The sequence below is a fragment of the Dermacentor albipictus genome, chromosome 8, assembly GCF_038994185.2.
Source record: "Dermacentor albipictus isolate Rhodes 1998 colony chromosome 8, USDA_Dalb.pri_finalv2, whole genome shotgun sequence".
Lineage (NCBI taxonomy): Eukaryota > Metazoa > Arthropoda > Arachnida > Ixodida > Ixodidae > Dermacentor > Dermacentor albipictus.
Genome location: NC_091828.1, coordinates 114,711,691 through 114,729,382, shown reverse-complemented (window position 1 = coordinate 114,729,382; position 17,692 = coordinate 114,711,691). Strand labels below are relative to the sequence as shown.

General features: G+C 45.2%; 1 protein-coding gene across 1 annotated transcript; it reads right to left on the bottom strand.

The window, feature by feature from the left end:
• Window positions 1-479: 479 nt before the first annotated feature.
• LOC135920106 (transcription factor IIIB 50 kDa subunit-like) lies at window positions 480-14,820 on the bottom strand. The gene is made up of 5 exons (XM_065454173.1): window positions 14,592-14,820; window positions 10,214-10,558; window positions 7,874-7,975; window positions 3,045-3,347; window positions 480-1,564 (listed from the first exon to the last, which is right to left on the bottom strand). The coding sequence occupies exons 1-5, from the start codon at window positions 14,652-14,654 to the stop codon at window positions 1,193-1,195; spliced, it is 1,185 nt and encodes a 394-aa protein (XP_065310245.1). The 5' UTR covers window positions 14,655-14,820; the 3' UTR covers window positions 480-1,192.
• Between the last annotated feature and the right edge of the window lie 2,872 nt (window positions 14,821-17,692).

Here is a 17,692-nt window from a genome sequence, read left to right as displayed (position 1 = left end):
CAAATTCCGAACCACACATACCCAACCACCTCTCTACCACCAAAGTTGCTCATACGTAGTCTTTCATTCTTTAGAAAGTTAGTCCTCGGAATTTTGAGAATGGCAGCCCACAAACGTGTACTGGAAAAAAACACCTTAGCTCTTCTCAGACTAAAATATTAAACTTGCAAAACAATAACAGGAGATCGACCCATGCAAGAGGCCGCGTTTCTACGAGAAAGATCGCCTTCGTGCATGGCGTTCGCAGCCAGCGTTTCCCGGTAAACGTTACGGTTACATAAGCTGCAGTCGCCGGGAAGCATGAAAAGCAGTAAGGCTCTTTGAACACTGTCGCATTCCACTTTTACAGGCGAAGCGTCCTCGCAATTTTTGCGCAAGGCAAAGCCATTATGGAACTGGTTTCCAAGAATGCACTATTGTGTTGCATCAGTCCTAAATAAAACATGGTATGCGCATGTGGCACTGACAAACACACAAGGTAAAAAAACATTGCAGCTTTAATACACAAAGCTTGAAAACACCAGTCTAGGACTGGAGGACAGTGAAAATGTGCCATCAGAACAGGAACATACACTACAGCAATAACAAAGGCTGAACACATTCATAGCATGAAAAGATGGCCGTAGAGAAAACGACAGTGCAGTTCAGTGCTTATCACAGTTTGCTGGAGCCAAGTTAATGACCAACTGAAAAGCGCCACCCACCCAACATGGTGTTTTGTTCTGAAGTGGACATGCCCTTGATGCTGAAGCATTTAATATAAGGTTGCCCTTTGTGAAGGACTTGTAGCTCAACGTAATGCTAAAGCATTAAGATCGGTCACCCCCTTATAGAGGGCATATAGAGAGGTTTTAAGATATCTATGTTCGCATGAATTCAGATGCTAACATTGTGCCTTGCACATTTGTGTTTTTGCTTCACATATTTAATATTTTTTCACGAATGCATTCCATTTTCATCAACACGCGTCAATACTTCCATAGTTTCCGAGATCCTAGAGAACGCATTATCTATGGCACCTAATGCCAGTTTTGGATTCAAAGGTCTTGCAACGTCCTCGCTACCGTGACAATTTGCATCACTACCGCGAGGCCATGTCAAACATGGCTCAGAACATTTGTAACAATTGTAACAGTCTTCACTAGCGTCCTCTTCGTTCCTCAGACACTACACGCTACTGCTGAACAAAACGTCAGTCATCCGCCGCATTCTTTCGTTTTCGAGATTCCAGAAATGCCTCTATAACCTTCACCTCCTGCTCATTTCGAATGAGGAGGTCAATTTCAGAGTCCGAAATGTGCTCATTGCCGTCGCAGTCCGCCACTTCAGCAGCATAATCGTGCGCTGCCTTAGTCCTTTTTCTCCCCTTCCGGAATGTTTTGTAGACGACTGCAGATCGTTGCTCGCCCGTCTGCCCTGTACTGGTGCTTGCCGCACTGCTGGTGGCATCCATCACTAACGATGCCGAGTAGCGGATTATGTCTGGCACGTACATCAATACGGTGTTGGCACTCAGCTTTTTACCTTTGATCCACGGGATATGACTGGCCATTTGCACAAGTACCTGAAAGAGACCAGCGTGGCAGACAGCAACATTATACAGGTGTAATGTAATGTCAGTAGGGTATTAACAATATCACTGGATGCCATGCTAGTACCACTTCTCCCCGATGCATGTGCGCTGTAAAACTGCGCGTATGAGTGGGTGACAGCAGGCAGTAATGCTATGCTAGAACTTTCTAGTAAGGCCGGGTGGAACAAATGGCATTTCTTTCTGGATAAGCTTCTCGCTTATGTTTATACTTGCACTCGTGGTTTTTGTAGGCACCAGATGTGAGAAGTTCATCTGGTCTCCTCAGTGTCACCAGCCATGTGTGAAACAAAGCATAAAAACGAGAGAACCTATTCCTGTCGCTTCGGGTTGTGCTATGCAACCTGAGCAACAACACAAGCATGTACATCAGTTGCCATCTTTGTGCTGCTAACCCGTTGGTTGTGTTTAACAACCTTAGCAAGCCAAGTTGTGCGGCTGAATATTTTGCACGAGCAAGACAACTTCATGCAGATAGCTGCAGCAGAACCTCGCTGACCGGCGGCAACTTTTGCGATTGAGAACACAAAAAATGATACAATACCGTTATGCTTTTTTACCATTTCATGCGTTCCCGTAAAACATGAACTTTTGGCAACGACTATTCAGGCTGCCTGGGCACCACTGGGTCGATGTCTCCTGCCACAACGATTCCCACCGAGTAGGCACATCAAAACTGCTTGCCAGAATGCCCAGCCCAAGAAAACTGCTGACCCAGGCTGAATTTGAGGAGCACTAACGTAAGCTTGCTAAGGCTGCAAAAATGACTACGCATGTCGGATCATACATTTTCCCAGTTAGTACGTTTTCTCTGGAATTTTTTTCTAAAACAGATTAACATAAAGTGTATTCTACTGTACTCGGAAGCCTTAATGCTGCGGCAAGCACGTTGGTTGGCATACTCGCTTAATAGTACAATCGCACATATCGTTTCACAGGTGTGAGCAGTGGCGTAGCTAGGTCGTCTGGCACCCGGGGCCCATAGGTCTTCTGTCACCCCCCTCTCCGGGTGTAGCCGGCGGAAGAAGGGGTGTCTTTAGACGTATATGACACCCCCCCCCCCCCTCACTGGCTCCTTGCACCCGGGGCCCCCGGCCCCCCGGCCCCCCCTGTTGCTACGCCACTGGGTGTGAGTGTCGATAGGTAATAAAGGGTTTGAGTAGATGCACATATAAACATGAGTGATAGTCAGCACATGCGAGTTATGTAGGATGGTCATTTAGCTTGGTTCATGATCCACAGATTAGGGAAACAGCATTAAAACAATGACATATTAATTACAATGAATCTGTGTGGAAGGAAGAGGATTGGAAGGTCAAAGACAACGATAACTCTACAGCCTTGCCATCTAACCCTCTGTAATTAAGGCTACATCAAATATGTAACAATACGACGAGTGAAGTGGAGAACACGACTACTACTCAGAGGCATCGTTCCTATCCCTAGGACTTGCCTTGTTCAGGTCAGAGAGCGTGGACATGAGCGAGCTGGTGGGCTTGCCCAAACCGTGCATGTTACAGAAGGTCGCGTACGAGACGTTTTGATGGTTGACGTCGAGCGACTTCCAGGCAATGAAGATGAGCGCAGGCCCGACGCACCGCGGCGCCCGCCCCTCGAAGAACCAGCAGCACCGGAGCGGCTCCAGCAGAGCGGTGGCACGCGACATCACCTTTGCCCTTTCGGAGGGGTCAATCGCCTGTGCCGCTTCAGGCAGCAGATCCTGCAGCCTGGCAGGCATCGTTCCTGTGCCCGTATCCTGCAAACAACCATGGGGTTTCTTCCCTTTAGTTGCAAGGCCAATAGCATGAACATATCTCGTTCATCGTTCACTCGCATCGACGAGCGCCAACAGCATCGGCACTGACAGCCAAGGAGTTATACTTACCCCTCCATTCTATAACTTTTCGTCCACTCAACTTCTGAGTAAGCAGAGCAGCCCTTCTCCTCGATTAACGTTGTGCCAGTTTGAGAACACTCCTCAGTGATCGCCAAGCTAAATAACATTTATAACTGGGAAATCTCAAGTGTGTATTCAAATCTTTGGGAGTGCAGGGATGATAGTTCAGTGGCTCCTTATTGTAAGAATCATTAAACTGTGCTCTTCAATGTCAAGGGAGAGCTTTGGGTCAAGGCCCGTTTTCAAAACAGGTATTTGCACCACTGGTCGACATTTATTCAAGTCTATGGTGACGCCATCTTTGCAACGTTTATTTGGCCACTGCTCTCATAAAATTCAGGGTCTTGAGACCGCAACTAGCGAGAAACTGGTTCGGACTTCTCCCGAGTGTTGTTGCACCCCCTATAGCTTTACCTGTCGTTTTGTGGCCAATCGAAGCTCAATCAAGTGACACCCCGTTACAACAGTAACAAGATGTTCGACTCTCGTCAATTGTCCCCACCCTAGTATAACCATGACCCTAAACTACACCTCTTGTCAGCATTACATAGGGTACGTTCGATTTGCCTGCACCACTTGAACCAGTTCGCGAGGTGCTGCACCCGGCCATTCGTTTCAGCGGTGCAGCGATGGCGCCCGCAGAACCACAACGTTCGTTTCAAAAGGTGCAGAAAAGGTGCAAGGCTGGTTCATGATTTTGCTGAACCTGCTCCACTGTCGGTGCCGACTTGGTGCAGGCATACAGGTGCGAAGCAGCGGCGCAGCAGACGATGCAGCATACGGGCGCGAGCACCGTTAAAACCCCGCTTACGCACGTCTGATGTGTCTACGCAACTGTGGTGTGTATTTACACCCCAGAAACCGATCATACCTGCAGTTCAGGACCTCTCAAACTTACGCACTCCGCGCACATTAGTCTGACATGGCATAACGCCTAAACCGCGTTGCACCTTTGCATTCGTTTCGAGTGTTTCGCTGGGCCTGCACCTCTGGAATCGAGCTGCACAGTTTCTGAACTTCTCGTGAACCACCGTGAACTGGTTCGCAGTGGTGTAGGCGAATCGAACAGACCCATAATTCTTAGTACACCCCTTGTCAATATTATATAATTCATACAGCAAAACGACTTCAACATCAGCAGCTCATTAACATTATTTAACCCTATCCACGAAAAAAAAAGAAAAAAAACATTAAACCAAACTTAATAAACATATTATTGTGAACGCCGTCTTTTTCCACTCCACAAAACATTGCCACTCTTTCTGTTCGGAACGCTTTTGTTGGCAAAAATTACTTTCACCCATGCGGCCATTCTCCCATTCACTGTTTCACTACAATTATAGCGTTTTAGAGGGCTGTTTGTCAGCCTTCTAGAACGCTGTAACTAAAACAGAACCTCCGCGCCACCGAATTTTCCACACGTATCTTGGCCAAACGAGTTAATAGACTTAACAGCCTCCGAGATTGCCGATAACATATCGCGATGCCGTTGTTGTTTACACGCCTCCATTCACTTTATTATGTACATGTATATATACTTTTCTTTTTAACGAGGAGCAAACTGCACCTTCCCGGCGCGGTCGCGGCGTTTGTTGGCGCCTGACGAACGTTCCGTTACCGGTGCAATAGTTCCGCCTACGCCTCGCGCATTCTATCGTGGGCTAAATAAAGAATGCGGCGGGCCTCTCTCTAGCACGTATCCGAGAACCGCTTGAGCCAGGCACGCTGTGACCTCTCTCTAGCCGGCAGCGACAACCGAACCGAAATCAAACTCTCGCGGTCGACGTTACGGCACGGTACGGCGCTAGCGGACGAACGCGTCGAAAGAGCCCGATCTTCTACTGCGAATGTTTCTCTTTGTCCGATCAGCAGTAACACGTTACGCAGCACACTGTGCGATGAACGTCCCGATTGTTTAACCGGCCGTTCGGCTTGTCGCTAAAAGCTGGCGCGATGACAACCTCCGCACAATCGGTGCTTCGCGGACTTTTAGGCTTAGCGTCGAAGTGGGCTTTGTGTCCGACGCGACCCGTCGGACTGTTGGGATCCGTTTGGAAACCCTGTTGGACGAGGTCGTCGGTGCGGTACTTGTTGGTACTACCGCGGCCGCTGGATAAAACGGAGCGGATGACGCAACGCCAGTGCTTTTGACACCAGAGCTAAGCTGCAGTTGCATGCAGCCCGATAGACTTTCGTTCACTTTTCGGAACGGCCCTTTCTTCGAATGCGGCGTACGTAGGCGAGATGGTTCGTGAAAATACTGTCGCTGCCGGTCATTACATTGGCGAGTTTGTTAAGCACACGTGTTCTATCATGCTTTACTGTGTGTGCAATGCGGTACTGTTGCAAGTAGTTACGGCGAATAATCGAAAACTGCGTAGTTGCGCTATGCATACGCATATGTATGGATGCAGGAGCTTCGAAGCTGGCTTGAACGGTCAACACATGTATCTCTCTGCTGAACTGGCAAACTGGAATCCTGGATCCTTGCCGCTGGTTCCCCGCTCCTATGAAAAACGCGCAACCGTTCACGAACGGCAGCGTTCCGCAACTGCAGAACTAAGCTTGCTTCTCCATAGACGAAGGCGACCGCATCTTTTTCTCTTAAGAACCAGACAACTAACTGTGCCAACTATTCCACAGAACCATCCGGACCATCAAATGCGATTTCTTCGCAAGATATTCAGTAAGAAAAATTGCAGTGGTAAGCGCAAGATTAGTTTTCTACGATTTCGAGAGAAAAAAAAACGCACGCCCTTGTAAAAGAGCGGCCGCGAGCTGCATAAACGATAAATAAAAATACCAGAGTTCTTACAAAAACTGTGCGAAAAATAAAGGGAGGGGGAGCGCAAAACTTACGCAATTGAGTCACGAAAAGTAGCACCTTTCGATCACGCACGCCAAATGATTGATCGCGTCTTTGCATCGACGCATGCAGAGTTTTGTCCAGCGACCCATGCATGACGCGGCGTTCTCCTCGCGTTCGGTCTGCTTTAGTTCGTCGTCCAGAGACGCAAGCAACGGGCAGTTACGCGAACGGGCCATGGAGAATCTACCATCTCCGTTTCAGACATCAGCTAGGCGCAACGGTGTAGGGGCTAGCGCGACTTTTTTAGACCCTTAGAAACAAACCGTGGCATACACATAACTAATGCGTTGTTTTAGATCAATTCGCTGCGTTTCTCTTTTCGGTATGTTTGTTTTTCCTGCCTGCTGCGGCAGCCTCACATGCCAACTCGCGCGAGCAAACGCCGTCGGCGTGCAGGCAAGCACGAATGGAACGCGCGGAGTGATACATTTTCGTCAGCGAACTTCTTGCGTAGCTTATTACGCAGCGTTGCACCGGATGTCTGCTGATGCCGGGTGCTGAGCGGTGTTCGCTAACTGGTAGCAGAAAATAGTACCCTCTTCATTTCCCTGAACCACAAAGTACATATACATGTCTGATGTCTAAAACGGATTACAGTTAAGCGGGCTGAGTGTCTTCTTTTAGAGCGTCGCTTTGGCTTTCAGCTCGGCGCCGTTTCGAACGTTCGCAAATATAACTGCGCGTTTGCCCGGGGAGCTACTCCGGACATTGGCGAACTGCGTCGTACTGTGAAATGCCGTAAAGGCAAACGATTTGCCCCTCAGCAAAAAATTACGTGCAACACGGCTTCTAATGACGAGTGGTATCCACCTGCACACTCCAGACGGCGGTGCTTCAGAGAAGGGAGAGAACGAGTCAAACGCAACAAGATCGGCCCGATGAAAATTCTAGAACCTTGATCACTACCTCTGTTGGCCTTTACGACTACCTTTGTTGTTTCAAACGACGTGCACAATCTCGCACACAAGCACGAACCTAATAAAAACTACTGGCACAGCTACTGAAAACCAAACGTGTTGGCAAATCGTTATTCTTGCTCCGTGATCTCGACGCAAGAGGTCACGTGATAAGCCGCTCCGACGCAGCCTATTAGAATGCATGTAAAACGCAGAAAGGCTTTTCCGAGATAACCCCTACACCGACCTTCCTGAAATTTGTTGCCTTTGAGAGAGAAAGTTAAGTTCTGGCGACTGTTGGAAGCGGAATTTCGATATATGACCTGAATTTTGTTTTAAAAAATTTCAAAAATTCGAAATCTCGAAAAAAAATAGAAGCACCAAGTTTACAATAGCTCTGCATCAAGAACAGATATCGCGGTTCTGTAAGCGACATCCATTAGATCAATCAGTATGTCAATTATATCTTACGTGAGTTTGTTATGTTGTATACAAGGGATTCCGCGAAAGTTGTACTTCCCTATTACTATATCGTTTGGGATTCGTGTGTAACGTATCACTGTGTTCACCACAGTGACAGCTAAGCGATAGGAGATGACGTGAATGGTACGCATCCTCACCTCGCTGACTGTGCGAATGGCCTGGAACAGGTTTGGGCCTGTACACTGGGCCATCTGAGCCAAGGCGGGAAGCGATATGGTTCGGCCATTCTCCCGCAGCACCTGTATTGCACCGAGCACAGTTATGAAACATGCCACGAGCACAATCGCCTGAAAGGCCAACAATCGTGCGCGATAACATGTTTACAGTAGTATTCAAGGAGCACTAAGACAACATTTGTTTACTTTTTTTTAATTAACTGAAAGTTCCAAACCTAGAAACCATAGCAAAATACTGGCAAGCATGCTCTAAATAAATTACTGTAACACTTGTTTCTATGGGCCAGTTCTGGCATCAGCACCCGGGAGGTGGATTTGTCATGACCCCATTACACACTGACTTGCCCTGTTCCCTGAATCACTGCGGCTGCAACACACAAGAAGTCGCAAGAAGAAACATGTGTGACACTCTGCTTTTATATTTTTATGAGCAATGGCATTACGCATAGCCCTCTTACAATGCCATCAATATTTTTTTTTCTTTTTTGTGACAATAATGTCGACCTGCGCCAGGTCCAGCATTTCAAGACGTGGGCCGGTACAACGTATAACACTATTCCAACTTGTTTTTATTCCAAATTGGCCATTAGCTCTCCGTTAAAGGTGCAGCCCACATGGGCAAGTGCCAGGCCTGTATGGGCAGAGCCCGAGCAATCTTGACCTATTTCGGAGGGCAAATGGCCGATTTGGACTAAAAACAGATTGGAATATTTTTACGTTAAACCGGCCCAAATTCATATTAAAATTTAGGTAGTCACTACGCTGAGCAAGCCTGTGATGACAGTGTAGTTGCATAAAGTGACAGGCCCTAACCTAAACCCTCAATGTGGGCCCCATGACACGATAGTGCAGTTGCAGAAACCAGTCTTGCCAGCAAACGGCGTCTGCCAACATCTACACACTTAAAATGTGCAAACAGCAACAATTGAAAAAAAAAGAAGAAGAAAGGCTACCTAAAAGAACAATAATTTAAAAAAAAACTGAAGAAAGAAAGCAATATTTCAAGAAAAAATGCAGCTTGAACAGAGGATCTAGAAGTCACAAATGCAGGTGTTTTCCCACGGCTCCACGACTTAGGAATGGGAAGAGAGAGGCACTATTACAGAGGTTCTGTATTGACAGCTGTTGCTCTATCATTATAACACAGCCCAAATAGTGAGGGGCCCCTCTCGCTAAACCTTAGAATAGATGTTTCCCAACCTTTATGCAGTAGAATCTCATTAAACAGAGATCACTTAAACGGAACTGCCCCTTAAACCAAACAACAGACTCTTAGTTCATTTATTTTGTATTTGGGTAGTGAAAAAGAGAACTGTCCCTAATAGGAATAAAATTTCCGCAACTCCCTGTAAATTGTACCACAGAATCAAGCTCTAAAGGATTTTTTCATAAATAGGTACGATCTGAAATATATTTATTCCAACACCTGTATTCAATCCACAAAGCCGTCCTTAAAAAGCGATGACAAAGAGTCAAGGAGGCAGGAATATGAATGACCTTTAATGCGTAGCGTGTATACACAGCTCGACAGCTTCACGGCATCACCACTCACCCCATAGAAAACCAAAATAAGAACAACTGAAATTTTGGATGCCTTACGGCACGCTGTTTGATAATTTAGACACTTCCTGCATGATGACATTTTGCTCTGCCACTGACTGAAGCAGGAATGTGTTGCTGTGACGCCTCCTTGAAATCAAAACTAGCAAAGCCTAGTCAAATCAAGTAGTCGTTGACACTAACCAAATCATTAAACCAACTAACTGCTTCCTTCAGTTCTTTACACCTAACATATTATTAACAGTATTAAGAAGGTGAACGACATATAGTGCTGAACCTCAGCACATCTTTCTCAGTAAGTGAAACTCCTGCTATTTCGGACATATTTCTTTGATCTCTTGAGGTTCAATATCACAAGATTCTACCGTACTTGCGCTTACCAAGTGCCTTCCTTTTATGTGTAAAAGCATGTGGTAGCGTTTCTAAAGGCTATGAAAATAGGGCTCAGTACTTTTATTGCTGTACGAGCTGTTTACGCATTCCACCTCGAGCGCAATGTGAATGATGCAGCTCAGCATCACTGCTGCAACGATTTGCTGGACAAGATCAAACACCACAGCTCCCGGGCACAGCATGTGGCCATCAGAAGCAAACATCACAACAAATTATCTAGGACCCTCAGACGTTCTCCAGTACTTTTTACAGGGTTTGGAGATCTCGGAACGTCACCAGTACTCCTGTTACTACTAATTCAAACACGGCACAGGACAACACTGCATGTTGTCTTCCTGTCAACGGTACCTGATAGCAGCTGGCGGCCGCAAGGGCCATCTGGTGGCTGAACGGCTGCTTAATGAACCTCTTGTTGAAGATGTCGCAGGCCTGTTGCACCATCACTGAATCCATGTTCACTTTCGTGGCCATCTGCTTGATCCAATCGTTGCAGAGGCGCCGGTTTCCGGTCAGTCCTTCACTCAGCAGGCACTGAAACCGTGCTCCCCTCTCGCCTCTGGCGCGGCAGAGAGTCAAGGTGTTTCTGCTCGTCGAGGACACAAAGCAGAGGCCGTCGTCGCCGCCCGAGAACCCCGTCGCACGCAGCGGAGCAGCGTCCAATACGGCTCCGCAGGCGGTGCACACCCGTGAAAACTGGAGAACAATTCATTTATCATCATCAACTTTAGCCTCCCCAGATCCAAAGATAGCTCAAGGACATATGCGCTTTTGGAGTCTATTCTTATTATGCACGTGGCAACCTGTGAGCTTCAGAATTCATAAAAACCCCGTGGACACAACAAAAAAAGTGCAGCACACTGTTTCTTTAGGTTAGCCTGAGCAAACAAGTTTAGTGAGGTACAAAATAACAATGATGTATCTTAAGATGCACTACACAAAGCAACAGCAAACTTGAAAGAGCACAAACTGACAAGCAGCACATTATTTTTAACAGTGACTTTTTTTTAGCTGCCATGTTGTTCCCAACTTCGTCTACTTCAGGAACTTGTCTGAATAAACTGAATAAACAGATGTGACAAATTTCTTTCAAATTTAATTTCTTTTTCCAGTCGTAATGTTGCAGAACAAGCCTGAATTTGTAAGCTTTACACACAATTTGAGAGGCTTGGCAGGTGTCTTGTCACCAGCTTGAACACTAGGAACCTGAAAAACCCAGTTCTTTGTTGACTTATCCCATTTAGATGCTAAATGTAGCATCTCGTGGAGAAGTATCTCCACAAGAGGAAAATCTTCAGATCGCAAGAAAACACATACACACACACACACATGCACACACACACCCCCAGAAGTACCCCCCAAAAAAAGGACCTCCTCTTTGACACAAGTGCATGTGTCAAAAAGGGGTCCTTTCTTTGGTCTTTCCATGTGTGAGACTGTAAGTGTGTGCATGCATGCGAGTGTGGTCTTTTGCACTCTGAAGTTGTTACCAAGATAGATTATTGACCATTTCAGTTACAATTCCTAGGTTATCTCTATGAAAGCAACTGCACCATCGTGCACCTTGTCAAAAACACCACATTTAATGGCACAGAAATTAAGGTGCAGCATCGCTTGACAGGTTGACATGTTGATGCTGTGTTCAAAACATTCAAAACGCTTTTCCCGAGTGCTATTCTCAACTCTGATTCGAACAAGGGAGAAGGTCACAGGAAGATGGAGGCTTGAAGCTATGAACAGTAGTAGAACAAGGAAGGTCACTGAAGCCAATGTTTTAACGAAGGGTCTCGTCTTCTTCAGGGCAGAAAACTTGTCGAAATGTTGGCTTTAGCGACGTTCCTTGTTCTACCACTGTCTGTCTTGTCTCCAAGAACACAGTGGTCTAGATCAAATTGCAGTCAACTTTTGCAAAAACCGATGCAAATAATGTGCTTAAGCCACTTCTATACAGTTCCGCTTGCACCCAACTTATGTATGGAATGAATATTTTAGGTAATCACTTTCAAGTTAACATCGAAAAGGGTGAAAGGTAAAGTAGCCAGTTGGGTACAGAGTGGTTGAGGATATATTGGAGGTCCAGCAATCAGACTAAAGAAAAATACAACTGGAGTCCAACATGAAAGCGATCACCTCATTTGCTTTCAAGTCTAAGAATTGTTTTTGTAAACTGACAACTAGCTATCATGCCTTCATTAAACTGTTTAAGGGTTTTCAGCACGAGCTTAACCAATAATATCCCCACCGTTAGAATCAAGTCTGTCCCACATCATGGAAGAATGTACACAACAGGAAGATTAGATTACAGGTGTATTAAGGTGTATTAAGATGTATTGCAGGTGTATTACAGGTGTACAGAAGTATTAGATTACAGGTGTGTGTGCTACCAGAAGAAATATCTGTCACATTTTTTGCACTTTTAAGCTGCTTATAAATATGCGGAGAAAATTTGGGTTGTTGGTACAGCAAAATTTCCAAATCATATCGAAATTGACCTGCAAATACCAAATCGAATGTGTTCTCATTTCTAGAGAAAGTGAAATACCAAGTTTGCAAGGAGTCGGTTTCGTTAAAAAACAGAAGCTTATTTACATGATTGGATAAATGCATGTCATGTCATTTGCAAAGGTACGTCCGGTCAATTGAGGAGCTTGTCAATAAGAAACAACAGCTTCAATCATGTGGCGCAGCACAAAATGACTGTAGCAAAACAAAGAAGCAGCGTGTTAACAGACGCATAGTGAACAAGGTGTTCATGGAAGGACAGAAGTACGGTACTAAAGTACCACAGATTATTCGAAAGGGATACAAACATGGTGAGACTGGCCAAACAACAAATTTCTTTGCTCACATTGAGACAACAAATACATATACGGGCTGCCTAAAAAATGAGGCCTTCTTACTGAACGACTTGAAATTATCGACCAGGAGTTATCTGCCATATGTGCTCACCTAAGGAACCAGACATGGAAAGTGATGTCATTGTTTAGTGCTTAATGATTAAAAAATGTTTAATATGTCCTCGTTCCACAGCAACATTGTAAAATGGTTACAAATTTGCAGCATTCGCAGCTATGATCATGTGACAGCACAGACTGCGGTTTACACATAAATGTGCATTACAGGCGATTAAAAGAACCCACTCATTCCTGAGACCGTACATGACATGGCCTAGAAGCAGTGAATCACACCTTATGTATAGGACTGGACTTTTGCTTGGAAGCCAAATAATCACACTTGATAACATGTTTACAGCTGCAGAGGTTCTGCCTTTGAATTGACTAGCAACATGTTTCTTGTCGCCACGTAGCGGTCCAAATAACAAAAACTGCTTATTTGTCAAGTTGTTAGTTTCAGCAGCCCTTTTCTGTTGTGTGTGGGGTTCGTCACATGCCATGTGACCCCAGTTATGTTATTAACTGGCCGCTGCCTAAATGATTGGGTCAGAGAGCACTGTTGCAAGTTTGCAAGGTACTGAAATTCACTATAAGACATGACACTGTGATCCATTGTTTGATACGTGCCATATTCTTGGCCAAAGCAAGAATCAGCTTACTAGAGAGATTATCGAAGCGGAAGAGATTGAAAAACTCGGTGAAATGTGTGCAAGCATGCCATCTGTTGCACTAACAGCGAAAGAACTTGGCTTTCATGTGAGCTGATGGGTACTTAGAATTGATAGGGTATCAAGTGTTGCTTCCTGTACTGCCCATTGATGAGCTAAGGTTACGCTGATGTCTTTCATGCATAAAGAAGCAACAGGGTTGCAAAAATAAACTGTTCAAAGTAGCGCCTGTGTGAGTGTGTGTGTATGTGTCTTTTCATGTCTATGTACCGTTCGCACTTTGATCGTCCTAATGGAATACCATTGTACCCAAGCTGCCACCCCGGTGGCTTTTCTGTTGTATTTAATTCATTTCCTTATCAATTGAAGGGCTGGAATGTATGTATTTGTTTTCTTTTATTGGTCTCTGCCTACATTACAAAGCCACAGACATTGGCATCTCATCCATTGTCCCATGCGGCAATGTTTCAATGCAACGGTGTTATTTCGTTTCACATATTACTGTGAGCTCATTGTACTAACACACACAAAGTTACCCATACTGAGAAATATACAGAAGGGGGTCCGAAAAACAGGGATTCCACCAAGACCCTCAACAGCAATTACAACAAAAAGTTATTTGCCTAAGAAACGGTAGAGAGCTAAGGGACTCTAAGCATAGATTCAGGCGACACAATAATGCAAACGATAGAAAGAAAATACACTTCATTGTTTGCAAATGTAAGGAATAGAAATAGCATACATTACTGGCAACACCGAACAAAATATGCTTGTTACTGCCGATCACGAAACGATTTAACCTCCTAGAGGAGAAAGCGGAACATTCTTTCCCGTTCCTGGTATAGGCAGGCAGTTGCTTATATAGAAATAAGTTTCCAGGCTATCTGGAACAACTTGACCTTGACCTGACGTTAACGTCACGGTCATACAAGCATCAAAATGAGTTTACAACAAGCTTTAGCGCGATATACGATGAATACCTTTCCTAAAGAAACAAAATAGGTTAGACGGCGGTACACCGAGAATAAAATGTTCACAGACACATCAGAAGAAGAAAATGTCTCAAAATGGCATTACAAACAGCGAGCCAGGCTTCTACGACTGTGCTGTAAACAGGCAGCAGAATGACTGATTCGGGACAGCAAAATCGAGAAGAATGTCACTTACTCCATCGCCGCTTTCTTCGGTCACAGCAGAGGCGCCACACGAAGGACATACGTCAGTAGACATTCGGATATCTTTGAGTGTTCTACGCTTGCTTTCTGGTGCAGAGCAAAAGACGGGATATAACAAAACGAGCAACAACGCCAGCAGTCGTCCCAAAAACGGATCACCGCGTTTCGCATGCGACTGATGCGACCGCACCGACTGGGCCAGCCGTTCCCATGGTGATGATGATGACGATCAGCTGGTTGTCGGATGCGACGCCGGCTTGAAAAAAAAAAAAAAAATTGACGAAGCATCGCGTCCAAAGATTCCACCCCATTCATCACCGTGAAATTGCCCAGACATATCACGTAGATTTCACAATGTGCGGCCGTAGAATAAAGAACCAACGACGGGAAAATCGATCTCGCTCGCTCACGTTTGGACGCGGGAATTTCAAAAAAGAATCATAGAACCACTACGATTATTGAACACTCGGTTAACCCAGTGCACGTTACCCCATAAAAAAAAAATGCTGTTCCAGGAGGGTCTTCCATACTCGTGGCCATTTACTTCCTAAACTTTAAGAATGACTCTCACATTGCCTTGTACTGACCCATGTCGTGTTGACGGGAGTCAAAGCGTGCGTTGTTACGGGATCATGACGTACGGAATCATGTTGCCATAAAAGGAAATTTGCTCTGTGCGGCCATATAGGAAAATCAGTTATCACGTATGGCGTAACAATTTACGGAGCGCCAGCTCCTTACAAACAATAGTACTTTACGCGGAATATCACCTCATCACGGATATGAGGCGCAGTGCCATATGTGTTAAGCAAAAGCGCATATAAAATGTAAACCACTTTCAAATTATTGATGTTCGAGTTGTGCGAGCTAAACGTCAGTATATCACGCTTAGAAGTCTGTAAGGTCATGGGCTTGATTTACTCTGTGGCATTATTTCGCGAGCTGTGCTATTAGTTTTCAGCATTGTCTTTAATGTTCATTCTCGTAACGAGATAGTCAGATCTCTTGAAGGAGTACTTCTGTTTCGTTTTTATTGAATTATTAGCTAGCTGTCCCGACAGTGAAGCGAATAATTAATTTCGTTGCCCGGTTCAAAAACGCGCGCACTATAAAAGATTGTGCTCGGCTTCGGACGTGAAAAAAAAAAAAGAACAGAAAATAAGACTATTGAAGTCGCCTAAACCTAATACCTGAAAGAAGGCTGCAGACAGAGAAGAGAACCGAAGAGTTGTCTTGAGAGTCGCAGAGTTGTCTGGTTCTTTTCTCTTGTGTCTGTACGCCTTAACTTCTTTCACGATCAACCCATAGCAACCAGCTCAACTTTCTGTAGTTCTGGACCTAATATCTGCCGGTATTACCGCTGACGCGTCCATTTCTTATTTTTTCTGAGTCGAGCACCGGGCGTTAAAGACAAGAGTGACGAACGTTCCCCAGCGTTTCCAAGAGAAGTCAGCCACACGGTTATTGTGCGTGACCTTGAACCGCCGCACTTGGTTGACTGGCGCGCTCCCCAGCTTATTTATTGTTTTCTTTATTGTACCACGTGATCGTCACCTCCGCTACTTGGTACCCGTGTTAAACGGGTCGCTTGAAAGAGAGGAAGGGAGGGGGGGGGGGAGTGCTGTAATTAATTGTTCGTGGCGTTCTAGGCTCCGTACCGTAATTGTGGAGTCCAGTCACCCGAAAACGAAAAGAAAAAAGGAGGGAAATAAGAGAAAAAAGTTCTCGCAGAACCTATCTCACGAGGAATGTCGACGATAATGCGAGTGCAATGGCAGCCATCTTTTTTTTTAATGCGTAAAAATTTATATGCGCCTAACCAACGAGAATTTTGTCCGTCCGTCACGTAAGAAGGATGCAATGGCTCATACACCGATAAGCAAGCAAAAAATGCAGTGGCTCATACCCACGAAGGCAGAGGCTGCAAGCGCCCAACAAAGTGATGCGAACAGTGCATAGTGCTTGTAAACATCCGTCAAACCGGCTATCCGGTTTTCAAGAAACGGATATTCACGATATCCGATTTAAACAACCGGTTAGCCGGATATTCGAATATTCGGACACGAATATTTGGTGTAATAGTTGTCCGGAAACCCGCAAGGTGGAGAGAAGTAAGCTTCCTTTGTAGCAATTTGCTACGTTTGGGTGGATGTCTCCTTTTCCCTTTATTAATTCACAAATATTTTGTGTTTCAAAAAGCAAAGGTAAGGAGGTTAACCATAGCAGATGTCGGCTTTGCAACAGCGGCCACAGAAATAACGGTTAAAATAAGAATGGGAGAAAGGAAGAGAGGTAATTTCGGCACAAGTACAGAAGAACAAATGTCCGTCTGTGAGAATATCCGGATACTACTAACCGAATAACCAATCACTCCGGTTATCTGGTTTTCAAATCCGAAAAACCGTTGAATCGAATAGCCGCATGACCAGTTTTTCCACAAAACCGGTTTTTACAGCGAAGCTGCATACCTCTACCGTCCGATGAAATTTTCGTGTCGTTGTGGTAAGCAAAAAAAAAAAAAAAATCTCCCCGCACGTGGGCCGATTCCGGAAATAGTTCAACGCCAGACCGACCCGCGGCGGAGGTGAAGCAGGCGTTGAAGGGCCACTACAGCGAAACATTAAATTAGTTTAGACTGTTTAGCATTGTTTGAGAATCCTGCAGGCAGTCATTCCAAAAAAATAGTTTGATTATTAGATGAGAAAAGGAAGGTCCAAGTATCAGTGTTTGAATTTCGCGCCGAAACCCCAGCGCCGGTGCGTCAGTGTGACGTCGGGGATTCCAAAGTATGTTTTCGCATTTGGGCCGCGTTGGCTGAATAAAGGTTCCCGAAACTTGCCATGTTTAATATTTGGTTCCTTTAAAACACAATGTAGTCAATCTATGCCGCTATGTAAAATTAGTAGGCCCTAGAAGATGCCATCAAAATCCAAGACGTCACAGCCCCTAGGTGCGGGAACTTAAAGGGCCCCTGAAACGGTTCGGACAAATTTTGTAGACGCGTAGGGTACAGCTTAAGTAGAACATTCGCACCACAATTTAAGTGAAGCGTTACGTATTAATGGAGCTACAAGCGATTAGAAGTTACCCTCC

Excerpts from the sequence above, each read along its gene's own strand:
- LOC135920106 (XM_065454173.1), bottom strand. The coding sequence starts at position 14,654 with ATGTCTACTGACGTATGTCCTTCGTGTGGCGCCTCTGCTGTGACCGAA. Across the intron at positions 10,559-14,591 it reads CCGAAGAAAGCGGCGATGGA|TTTTCACGGGTGTGCACCGC; the intron begins GTAAGTGACATT and ends ATTGTTCTCCAG. Across the intron at positions 3,348-7,873 it reads CCATTCGCACAGTCAGCGAG|GATACGGGCACAGGAACGAT; the intron begins GTGAGGATGCGT and ends GGTTGTTTGCAG.